The sequence below is a fragment of the Sardina pilchardus genome, chromosome 8 (genome assembly GCF_963854185.1).
Source record: "Sardina pilchardus chromosome 8, fSarPil1.1, whole genome shotgun sequence".
In the NCBI taxonomy this organism is placed as follows: domain Eukaryota; kingdom Metazoa; phylum Chordata; class Actinopteri; order Clupeiformes; family Clupeidae; genus Sardina; species Sardina pilchardus.
The window spans coordinates 3,561,917-3,574,416 of NC_085001.1; the positions used below are offsets into that span (position 1 = coordinate 3,561,917).

At 42.5% G+C, this 12,500-nt stretch overlaps 2 protein-coding genes across 2 annotated transcripts in view; both read right to left on the bottom strand.

The window, feature by feature from the left end:
* Window positions 1-8,089, bottom strand: part of LOC134088422 (tripartite motif-containing protein 16-like) — a 9,968-nt gene extending 1,879 nt beyond the window's left edge. Inside the window, exons 1-5 of the mRNA XM_062542383.1 lie at window positions 7,448-8,089; window positions 6,183-6,278; window positions 1,647-1,880; window positions 593-752; window positions 72-128 (exon numbers count right to left, since the gene is read on the bottom strand). Of these exons, the coding sequence (XP_062398367.1) occupies window positions 72-128; window positions 593-752; window positions 1,647-1,880; window positions 6,183-6,278; window positions 7,448-8,041 (1,141 nt within the window). The 5' untranslated portion in view covers window positions 8,042-8,089. The remainder of the gene's footprint in view (window positions 1-71; window positions 129-592; window positions 753-1,646; window positions 1,881-6,182; window positions 6,279-7,447) is intronic.
* A 4,066-nt stretch (window positions 8,090-12,155) lies between these two features.
* The window catches only part of LOC134088423 (tripartite motif-containing protein 16-like), a 28,863-nt gene continuing 28,518 nt past the window's right edge, over window positions 12,156-12,500 (bottom strand). The window contains exon 6 of the mRNA XM_062542385.1: window positions 12,156-12,500. This exon is cut by the window's right edge and continues 672 nt beyond it. The gene's annotated coding sequence lies outside the window, so the exon portion shown is untranslated.

A 12,500-nucleotide genomic window follows, 5' to 3' on the forward strand; every position in this document is an offset into this window, starting at 1 on the left:
GTTTCACTGTCTGTATTCAAAGATTAAAAGTGTGAGTGTACTGTGTGTTTTTGTGGACCACACCAACGTACATTTTAAGAACTCCTCTCTGGTTACTGGCTCAGTCAAAACAGCCTGGACATCAGACACTGAGAAAGAAGAAATGTGTTTTAACAAACCAAACTTGAACCAAAGTGAAGATGGAGATGCACTCATTCAAGCATCACTGATCTTCATCAGGATGGGGAGAGCAGGTTCAGAACACCTGCAGATGTGGGGGCTGCTGGTCTAGTGGTTCAGGAGCTTCCAAATGGAACACCTAAAGGTTGTGAGTTTGATCCCAGGGGCTGCCACCATTGTGTCTCTGAGCAGGACACCTAACCCTGCAGTAGTTCCTGTAGTTACTGTAGCTCACTGCAAGTCTCTCTGGATAACAGCGCCAGCTAAATGATAATTATGACCGCCACTAGCGTAATTATCGTAACGGTCAGATAGGGACGTTTTTTTTGTTTTGTTTTGTTTTTTCTTCCCTCATCTACTTCCTGAATTGAAATGCACATATAAATTGCACAAATAGGAGATTTGTTTTCTAATGAATATCTATATAACTCACCTGCTGCAGAGATCTTTATGACTTCCTGCTTGAAGAAATCCTCCAGCTGCCCCTTCAGTGTAGAGACAGATTTCTTCACAGCCTCAAAAGACCAGCTTTGTCTGACAGACGTGCTGGATGAGTCTTTAGACTGAGACAGAGGGCTGACTGACTGAAAATTCTACAAATGAGAGAGCGCGAGAGAGAGAGAGAGAGAGAGAGAGATGCCTGGATAAACAGAGAAGCTATATGATCTACATACAGTATATGATCTCCATTGCACCAGTCCTGTCTACTCTTGTACAATATTATTGTTGTTCAGATTTAATAAGCAACATCATTTGATGCAACATGTATAGGCTACAAGGGAGTCCCTCTCTTGTGTTTCTATCAAGCTAGGTGTCCTACTCTAGGTCAGAGAAATGTTGAAGAGGTTGTCTATTTCAGAGTCTTGGCACTGAATGCAAACACATTCAACTGAAAACAGACAGACACTTTAATTAAGTATTCGTATATGTGACCTCCATAGCGAAAACAGTCGCTTTGGTAAAATCTACAAAATTAAGTTATTGTGCTCACATGAACGGCCTTAAACTAAGATTTCAAACGGTATGTACTGTATATCGAAGGTATTACAGAAACTATCGCTAAGGTAACCGTATCCAAAGTTGACATGGTTCTCCCGTCACGATATGCAGAAGAGGAGAAATCAACTTTTTAAGCGGCGTGGACAACAGGAATGACTGCTAATGTGTTGAATCTTCACCGGGTTGAACAGTCAAAACCTATGTTTTTCCATTAAATGAGTTCACAATATGAAACTGTAGAATTATGCGAAAACGTGAAATTCAACATTTAGACCGGAAGTTTGTTTATTGTGGATTTTCTCAAAATAGTATTGTGTGACAAGCGACTGTTTTCACTATGGAGGGTCACATACTGTATATCCTTTTTTTTAATCCTGTGAGGGAATTATGCTGTACAATTGAATTCATATGTTCCAACGAGGATTGTATGATAATGTAAATGAAATACTTTGTCTGCTAACAATCTACAGTATCTACACTACATTTACCTTGAGGAAATGGATGTGATCGTCTGTGTGTGAAAGCTGCTTCAGTTCAGCATCTCTCCTCTTCAGCTCAGCAATCTCCTGCTCCAGTCTCTTCAGGAGTCCTTCAGCCCAACTCACCTCAGCCTTCTCCTGAGCTCTGATCAGCTCTGTCACCTCAGAGCGCCTTCTCTCAATGGAGCGGATCATCTCAGTGAAGATGCTCTCACTGTCCTCCACTGCTGTCTGTGCAGAGCTCTGTTAGGAGACACACAAAGAGGAGGGTCCATCTAAAGTAGCCTCTTCCACACCACCTGCTGCCCACAGTGTGGCACAGAGGGACTGGAAAGTGCCCCAGTTATGAAGACTCCTCTCTGGCTGACTGGGGAAGAGCACTGAGCTGTGTTGTGTTGACCGCACGGCTCAGCCCTGCACTTGTGACTTGAACTGCAACTTGCAGCACCTCCAATGGGAGCTGAGCACGTTAGCTAGCAAGTGAGCTAAAACCCAAAGGCTCTAGCATCTCTTGCTAGCACGTCTCTGGAGGAAGGTTCACACACGGCACCGCTACGTACTGTACCAACTGGCTACCGTTAGAAGAGCTCTGACATGGCAGCCAGCTGCTGTCCTCTCCTTTGATCAGAAGAACTACATTTGTGTTCGTCCCCAAATTACCATCAGCTCAATGTTTTTAACTGTGGCACAGGGGATGCCTATAGGAACACACCTGTTTGTTTATGCAGTTGAAAAGGTCTATAGTTTCTTGAATTTCCCCTTGGGGATCAATAAAGTATCTATCTATCTATCTATCTATCTATCTAGCACATCTTGGGAGGAAGGTTCACACACATTTGTGTTTGTCCCCAAATTACCATCAGCTCAATGTTTTTAACTGTGGCACAGGGAATGCCTAAAGAACACACCTGTTTGTTTGCAGTTGAAAGGGTCTATAGTTTTCTGAGTAGCCTACTCACCTTATTTAATTACATCATACCTAATTTGCATATACAAACATTAAATTTCAGAAAACTTGTAATACATTTATTTTTCATATTGATCTAAGTAATCAACTGATGAAGTTTCATAGTGATATCTGCTTGTTAATTTTTTTACCCTATTCACCTGTACAGTAGTATATCCGCCTAGTCAACACATTGGACAAGAAAGGCTTAATATACGAAATTGCCCAAGGGATATCACCGGGCACCCTCTTACATCTTAAAGAGGTACCCCTAGTCTACTAGATTCTGCAAAAAAAAAACTTTAAAGAGACCCTATGCAACTTTTTCATAGTCATAAAATCGCTTAGAAATCGTTGTTTTGCTTGACTGACCACTTTTATCGAAAACAGTCACATTTCCTCCCGCCCCTAGTGTCCCTATCCGCTAATTACAACCTTGCAACTTTCTGATAAACGATCGTCTGCTGTTTACATCTGGAAGTCAGAGACGCGAAAGAAACAAGAAGAACCACGCTTGCAATTTATATATATATAGCTTATATATGTATAAATATACACGCTAAAGCTGTCGGGGAAGCTCTGCAGAGAAATATGCAAGCATAAAACGAGCGAAAACGAAAAACAAAACCGAAACCAGAGATGAAATCGGCAATCCTGCATTATTCCTCTTTAACCGACAAAACCAGGTTCACCTAAATTATGGCATTTGGCTGCCGGACTAAGCTATATGATCTACATTGTGCCAGTAGGCCTACTGTCTACTGTAGAAAGGGACAGAAAATGTGAACCGTGGAAAACACAAAAGATTGCATAAGATAGTTCACTAGATAGAAGTCTAATATAACTGCTTAATTCCAGCTTGCTCTAAACCAAATAAAAATGTGCAAATGAGGCAATGAAAAGTGTGAAAAGAATATTTACTTCGACTACAACTGTGATTTTAATAAAGTTTAAAGTGTGGTTTTGTTTAGCTTTAGAATGTGTTTTTGTTTAATCCTTTAAAGAACGATTGTTTAGCCCTTAAAGTGTTTTAGTCAAGCTTATAGAGTAATGCTGTGTTTAGCAGTTCCTGCTTAGGGCCATATATGGGCCACATCCGAGTGCTGTGTTAGAGTTTTAAGTTTAATAGTTCCAGCGTAGATCCATGTATAGGCAACATCCGTGTGCTGGGTTAGAGTTTTAAGTTTAATAGTTCCAGCGTAGAGCCATGTATAGGCAACATCATTGTGCTGTGTCCGAATTTTAAGTGTGAAGAGTTGAGGGAAGCCACAGAAAGAGGAACAGGAGATAGACAAATAGCTGACTGTGATACAAGTGATAGATTCAGGTTCAGCTGGGGAAATATAAAAGCGTCCCGTTACCGGGGCTCTACACACACACACAGAGCTCTCCGTCACCTTTCCTGGACTTGCCGACTGAGAGCAAGACGTTTTTATTTTTATTATTTTATCTTCAAGAAAAGTCAGAACCCTAACCCTTGTTTAGGGATTCTGTTAAAAGGCAACAGTCATTTTTGAGTTTTCTTTGCCTCCCCTGTGTCAACGAGAATGCTGAACTTCTGAGAATGCTGAAAAGGCGCACGCCTACAGAGGAGACCAGGCGAGAAGCTGGTAAGATTGTCCGTTTGAGGGCTTACTTTCTAAGACACTGTTAATGGGCAAAAACTTACTGCACAATACACTGACATACACTGGAGTAGCAAACTCAGCCGTGTATTTAGGAAGGGAAATCCTATGCACTGATGTCACAAAACTAACCGGACTTTATTTAGCGGGCGTGGTTCCGTAAAGAATAAAGTTCAGGGGCCTTTAAAGGGATATTCCGCCATTTTTGGAAATACGCTCATTTTCCACCTCCCCTCGAGTAAAAGAATCGATATTTACCTTGTTCCCGTTCATCCAGCCATTCTGTGAGTCTGGCGATACAACTTTTAGCTTCAGCCTAGCATAGATCATTGAATCGGATTAGACCATTAGCTTCTCGCCTGCTAGCTTCATGTTTAAAAGTGACTAAGATTTCTGGTAATTTTCCCATTTAAAACGTGTCTCCTCTCAAGTTAGAAAGTGCAATAAGACCAACTGAAAATGAAACCTGGCGTTTTTCTAGGCTGATTTGACATGGAACTACACTCTCAGCTTGCGTAATAATCAAGGCAACTTGCAAACGTACCATAGGCGCAGTGATATCGTACGCAGCATCTGAAAATAGTCCCCATAGACAACAAGCAGTAGTAGTGCCAGTAGTTTGCAAGTTGCCTTGATTATTACGCCAGATGAGAGTGTAGTTCCATGTCAAATCAGCCTAGAAAAACGCCAGGTTTAATTTTCAGTTGGTCTTATTGCACATTCTAACCTGAGAGGAGACACGTTTTGATTTGTGTGTGTGATCTTGTGCCAGTCAATCGCAGTCTGCACAATCTTTGCAGTCAACTTGACATTGTTTCATTGCCTCGTTTTAATGGCTAGCAGGTTACGCTACGACAATGCTGAAGAGAAAGTCATCATTCTCAATAACATATTAGTCTGTGAGCCAGAGGGGTTGGTCGTTACCAAAAAGGGGGCAAAACATACCTTTACTGAAAGCCTGGAATCTCAGCTTTTCAATGATGTATAATGGCCATCTGACAAGAGTAGCTGTTTAGAGTTATCACACATAATGTAAGGTTGAGAAAATAATATGGCTGAGTTTTGTTTTCAAAAAATGTTTTCATAGGCTACATAATAGGTGAGGGATGTTTAGGAGTCAGACAGTGCAGGCCCTAATCTCTGACTGAAAGTGCACAGAATTTGTGCATTTACACAGCAATATTTAAGAAATGTTCTCGGGGGTGACACCCCCGAACCCCCACTACCGTTTGGGCTTAAGGACGGCTGACGTTACATTTGATCACGCACAAAAGTGTCCTGGTTTTAGTTCAGAGAAATCTGGTCACCCTACTTCTGTGTCATAGAAATCTGTCACTAGAACAGTTACAGTATATATGAATCTTTCTGTGACCACGAGGAATAGGTCTCCTTTGTCACTCCATTGACGGGCGACAGCCTTTGTAACAGGAGGAAGACTTTTAGAAATCATTGTCACAGATTAGATTATGCAGTAAATGGCCAAGTCCTCGAATAAGAAGAGAATCACATAATTACAAGCACGATTGCAGGTAATAGGGTTAACATGGAATAGATACTGTATATGGAGAGCCTCCTATAAAATATCTACTTGTTGACCCTGAACTCCTGATTAAGGATTTTGATTCATAAAGAGAGAGAGCCTCTCCCTTGTATCAGTCCTTTCGTGCATCCTAAACCCGTTGAAAAGGGGCCTTTGCAACAGACACTACACTGAAAATTACTTCCCCTTTTTCGCAGAGCAGTCGCCTCACAAAGTCGAAAAGGGGAAACAAGCTATACTGTAGATAGTATACACACACAGACCTTTTTAGAAAGTGAGGGATTCACTGAAAATCTAAAAGGTTTATGCGCACACACCCGGAGTAGCGATCTCAACTGTGACTATAGGAGTGGAGCACTGTAGTCACCAGAGTGGACACAAAACGCAACACTATCTATCTATCTATCTATCTATGTAGATTTCTGAGTACTCACCTTGAGAGTCTCCACAGCCTTCCTCAGCTCCAGCAGCTCCTTCTCTCTCTCCTGGAGTCTCTGCTGGAGTTTCCTCTTGGTCTCCTCCATCTCCTTCTAAATGACACAGTGACAATCCCAGACTACACATTACTACTGTACATAGTGCTTACACTGGATATTCAGTAGTAGCCTAATCTAATCCTCACACTAAACTTTAATTTATAAATTTAGCCACGAAGAAGCCCATTTATTTGCATGACGAGTGGAAACCACTGAGCAAACAGTGTCTTAATTGGGACTTAGGACAGAACACATGTTCAGTCATGACCCGGGCCGACTGTGTTAGTCGTTACTCCATGACCTGGGCCGACTGTGTTAATCGTTACTCCATGACCTGGGCCGACTGTGTTAATCGTTACTTGGCACAAAGGAGCAGATGGGATCAGTGACAACAGTAACTCAAGCACACTATTCTGTGCAGCTCTTCATTTAATACGTAATACAATTTGATGCAATGTTTAGGCTATAACTACACTCTTAAAAATGAATGTGAGAAACAACACAAACTCTGTTGTCCCAATTTAAACATAGAGCTGTGTTTAAAAAAAAAAAAAACTACCACTAGAAATGATGGGTCCTATTATAGCCTAATAGAAAACACACCACACCCAGTCCCCAAAGGAAGAACTTTTGAAAAATAACCCCTTAGGATGACTTCTGCGGTGAATTTTGTGGAAACTAAAGGCCTGTAGAAAATGTAGCCTACACTGGTTACATTCAATTAATTGATAGAAAAGCAAAGCAGCAAGACAGAATCAAATAGAGGGGAGAAATGTATAATTTTGACTACAGTAGGTATTTAGTCTACTTGATAATGTTCTCCGGTGGCCCTCTGTCAGCTGGGTCCTTCTGACTCTATCAACAAGGTAGGCTATGCATTTTCAGGTGAGGATGTTTTTTTTGTCTGCCTGCTTCAGACAGACAGACAGATAGATACTTTATTGATCCCCAAGGGACAATTGAACCTAGCAATCATTAACCTAAAGATCATGCTGTCTCACTTCATGGCCTTCAAAAAAAAAGGAACATTACCATTGAATCCTGTTTGTTTTAATATATTAGACGCACTCGTTTAATGCATCGGCCTATAGGCTAGCTAGGCTATCAGAACACCAGTTTCGCTGGAATCATGTATTATATTTTTTGTATGGGTAGGCTAAATTCTCCATGGTAGGCCTATCGCACTAACGATATCCGCACCTGAGCTCTCTCCCGGTGCTTACCTGTTTCTCCGTTCTCTCAGCTGCAGCTGAGACCGTGTCGTGGCCTTTGTGTGCATCTACCAAACATAGCAAACAGACGCAGCTCTGATCCGTGCGACAAAAGACCTCCAGCAGCCTCTGGTGCTGAGCGCAGATCTTGTCCTGTAGCTGACCTGTGACATCAACCACGTTGTGTCTTTTCCCTGAGAATAGTTCATCATGGCGCTGGAGATGAGTCTCACAGTACGACAACAAACACACCAGGCAGGACTTGACGGCTTTTAGTTTTCTCCCGGTGCAGCTGTCACACTCCACATCTCCAGGTCCAGCAAAACATTGAGGAGAAGCAGTAGGCCTACCTTGAATTCTGGTCTTTCTGAACTGTTCCACAAGCTCAGCAAAAACATTACTTTTGTTTAAAACAGGTCTTGGGGTGAATGTATGTCTGCACTGGGGGCAGCTGTAAACTCCCTTCTGATCTTCCTGATCCCAGCAGTCCTTAATGCAGCCCATGCAGTAACTGTGTCCACAGTTAAGAGTCACTGGATCCTTCAGTAGATCCAAACAAATCGGACAGACAAAAAGGTCCGGGTTAATAGACATCGCCTCTGCCATTCTTCATGAGCACGACAAACACTTCGAATCTAGGAAGACACTCTTAACTTTCAGTTTCGTTTCCTCTGAACTCCAGTAGCCTACGCCAAAGCCATCGATATCTCAAAGTTGCGACACCGCCGTTGACTCCCGTGAACAAACAATGGCGGCACTTCCGGGAACTATTCCATTGAGAATGAATGAATATAATACGACTTTTCGACATGACTTATAGTCGTGTGCATAATAATGCATTTTCATTGAGTAGGCTAATGTATATGTATGTGGAAATGCAGTTTATAGTAATTTTCATCGAGTATTCACCGTAAATATTAATGCGATCGCTGCTGTCAATCCCGTAGTAAACCAGGGACCGAGGGAACTACTGAGTCGACCCACTAACCACGTGACCGCTCTAATCTGGCTTTAACATGGAAGTCAACGGCTGTCGCAACTTTGAGATATCGATGGCTTTGGCCTACGCTAGCTTTTACCTGCTGCATTTAAGGGTGTGTCAATGCAACGCAGATCAAATTCGTCACCACGTCCAAAACACATTCTGATTGACAAAGGTCATTGCCAGGATATTTTTGGTAAATATCTAGAAAATGTACTCATTTGACTAAGTTGTTTGCTCATTGCCAGGATATTTTTGGTAAATATCTAGAAAATGTACTCATTTGACTAAATTGTTTGCTCATTTTGCTAAATAGAGCGCACGTTTTACTAAATTGTGCACTTATTTTTGCTGAATTGTGTTTCTCAATATTTAGTAAATTGTGAACACAGTTTAGTACATTTTACCACAATTTATATGTCTCTCGTTATATGCCATGCCACTACTCTACTTTATAATTATTGGAGGTTAAGTTTTATTTTATGGAATTTTATGGAATCAAATGAATCATCATAGTTTAATTGAACGTAATTAAGTGTAATTGAGAAAACACTTTCATTCAAAGCACTACAGAGAAAACTGAACACCAATCACTTTGCACTAGGCTATACAAATAGACTTAGCATTACACGTCGATTTCACTTCACTGCGTACTCCACACTGTCTAGGCCTTTAGGTTACTGGGAGACCATCCTACAGTCACTGCACTGCGTACTCCAGTGGGTTACTGGGAGACCATCCTACAGTCACAGCACTGCGTACTCCACACTGTCTAGCCTTTGGGTTACTGGGAGACCATCTTACAGTCAATGCATTACTAGTGTACACCACAACTTTCCATGCAAACTAGCAGCCCATCCACCCTACATAACAGCATGAAGTCACACTATGTCATGCTTCTAATTGATTGCAGTATAAGTCAGCTCAGCGTGAGTTTACTCTGTCTTGCTCCTGTTTTGACTGCAGTACAAGTCCACACCAAAGATCCTTAATTACTGACAAGATAGAGCAACATAATGCATCTCTATGGAAGAAAAATTCGAACAGTTCCTGTCTGCTTAAAGAGGCGTGTTGCAAAGACGTCATAGTGGGATATCGATCTCTGTCAGATTGGCAAACAGTTCAGTTCGAATGTTAACAGGTCTGCTTAAAGGGGGATTTAGCCCCCCTCCCCTTTGCGAAGACAGAACGCGGAAATGATCGAACGTTTGCGCCTCTTGCTCCGCTTTAACTGTCTCTGTCCACACCCTGTAAGAACATCACTCTGACTGGGTGGACAGCAGTGCTTCCAGACGATCCCCACCATCCCACAATTTTCCAGTTGAACCACCCTGATGAAGGTAATCAAACCTGATACAGGTAAACAAACCTGACACAGGTAAACAAACCTGACACAGGTAAACAAATATCTTGTGCAAATATCTGCACAAAGTGTAAAAGTGAAATATCTGTACTAAGTGTGAATGTACTGAGCTGCTGGTCTTGATGTGCTTCTTGCCCTCAGGCCCCTGCCAACCTCATGTCATTTGAGTAGCTGCCAGAAGAGGGTGCTATTGAGCATGACGTGTCAGTCTCCATCAGCAGTAACAGCAGTGATGTGCAGGATCAGTCTCCATCAGCAGTAACAGCAGTGGTGTGCAGGATCAGTCTCCATCAGCAGTAACAGCAGCAGTGGTGTGCAGGATCCACTGTGCGGTGGGTGGCCCATCGGGCCTTGTGTTCTGGTGAGAGGTGCTGCCTTTGTTCTGCAAAGCCAAGAGGACACTGAGACTCTGGACCCGACACTGAGGCATCCCAGCTGGCCTTTCCCAGCTCCTGGACATGGAGCAGTGCTGTGTGTCTCTCTCGCTGGGCACTCTGGTGTGTGTGTGTGTGTGTGTTTGTGTGTGTGTGTGTGTGTGTCTGTGTGTGTGTGTGTGTGTGTGTGTGTGTCTGTGTGTCTGTGTGTCTGTGTGTGTGTGTGTGTGTGTGCCCAGTTGATGTGCACACAAGCATACAGCCCCAGAGACTCCTGTGTACATTTCACACACACACACACACACACACACACACACACACACACACACACACACACACACACACACACACACACACACACACACACACACACTGCCCACATCAAGCATTATTGTAAATAAACTGTACATATCATTCCAAATGTTGTTTAATTTAATATCTCTTGTGAAACAAGTGCCAACTGATGATGTGTTTATGTTATTCCGATATTCATCTTCAATATTGAGTGGTTGTGACTGCACACAAACACACACACACACACACACACACACACACACACACACACACACACACACACACACACACACACACACACACACACATTGTGGTGATGGTTGCACAAACACACACGGACTGAATAATCTTACCCATTACGGGCACAGGGGCCTGCGTGATTTGTGTTTGTCTATTTATTTTGATTTGTTGGTTTGTTTGTTTTTTTAATACCACATGTGTCATGAATGCTGTATTATCTGCCATAAATGGGTGACCTCACATTTCAGCTGTGTTACAGTATGTGTTGATCCTTAACCACATAACATTTGGAAAGGGTGTATTTAGTCACACACACACACACACACACACACACACACACACACACACACACACTCACACACACACACACACACAGTAGAATACCATGGTGGTGATGAGAGACAATAGTAGTCTCTAATTATCACTAAAACAGTAATAGTGAGGCCAGTTTAAATGAAAACAAAACAGCACTTAGTTACACAGCTGTCAATCAGCCTAATAGACTCCTCCTCTCAAACTGTGTTAGAAAACACCATCAGACAGAGCTGGATAATCCACTGCACTACACCATCAGACAGAGCTGGATAATCCACTGCACTACACCATCAGACAGAGCTGGATAATCCACTGCACTACACCATCAGACAGAGCTGGATAATCCACTGAACTACACCATCAGACAGAGCTGGATAATCCACTGCACTACACCATCAGACAGAGCTGGGTAATCCACTGAACTACACCATCGGACAGAGCTGGATAATCCACTGAACTACACCATCAGACAGAGCTGGATAATCCACTGCACTACACCATCAGACAGAGCTGGATAATCCACTGAACTACCCCATCAGACAGAGCTGGATAATCCATTGAACTACACCATCAGACAGAGCTGGATAATCCACTGCACTACACCATCAGACAGAGCTGGGTAATCCACTGAACTACACCATCGGACAGAGCTGGATAATCCACTGAACTACACCATCAGACAGAGCTGGATAATCCACTGCACTACACCATCAGACAGAGCTGGATAATCCACTGAACTACCCCATCAGACAGAGCTGGATAATCCACTGAACTACCCCATCAGAGCTGGATAAGCCACTGAACTAATCTGTTGATTGTGCCGTGTTGCTTCTGTAGGTCTCCCACATTTAGCTGATGATCTGTTCCAAAGGTAAATCCCAGGTCACAATAACTCCACTGCTGATCTAGGAGCTATCCAATACCCAGGCTACAGTGCGTGAGTGAATGTGGCCTGGACTTTGGACTAATTACTGTGCCTGAATGAGGAGCGTTTTGAATCTAGTTTCAGGCAGGGTTTCAGACACACACACTCTTCCACTATGTACTGATGTCTGACCCCATACCCTCTTGTTATTGATTCATAACAAACAACTATGAAATGATTGATAAACAAACATGTATTACTGAATTGATTAGGCTACATGTCAAGAGTAGTATCATGTGTGCTTTTTATTTTTAAAAAGGGTAAACTTAACATCCGCCATAATATCTGATACATTTAGACAGAGATTAAGTCAGTTAATTTGACATCAGATATAATTTTTAATTAGAGGCAATTATCATTCGTTATTTTTTACACAATTAGTTGAATAAAGATTCACAAAGATTTCCTTCTAGTCAGTGAAATCTAACTTGTTTCATATCAGACACCTGTCCAATCACAGAGGGCCTAAAGGCCTTAACACCTGGGGGAGGGGAAGGAGGGTTAGGGGGAGCAGGAGGGAGAGGAAATGGATTGTGGGAGAGGATCAGAGGGGGTGAAACACTGGGCCCATC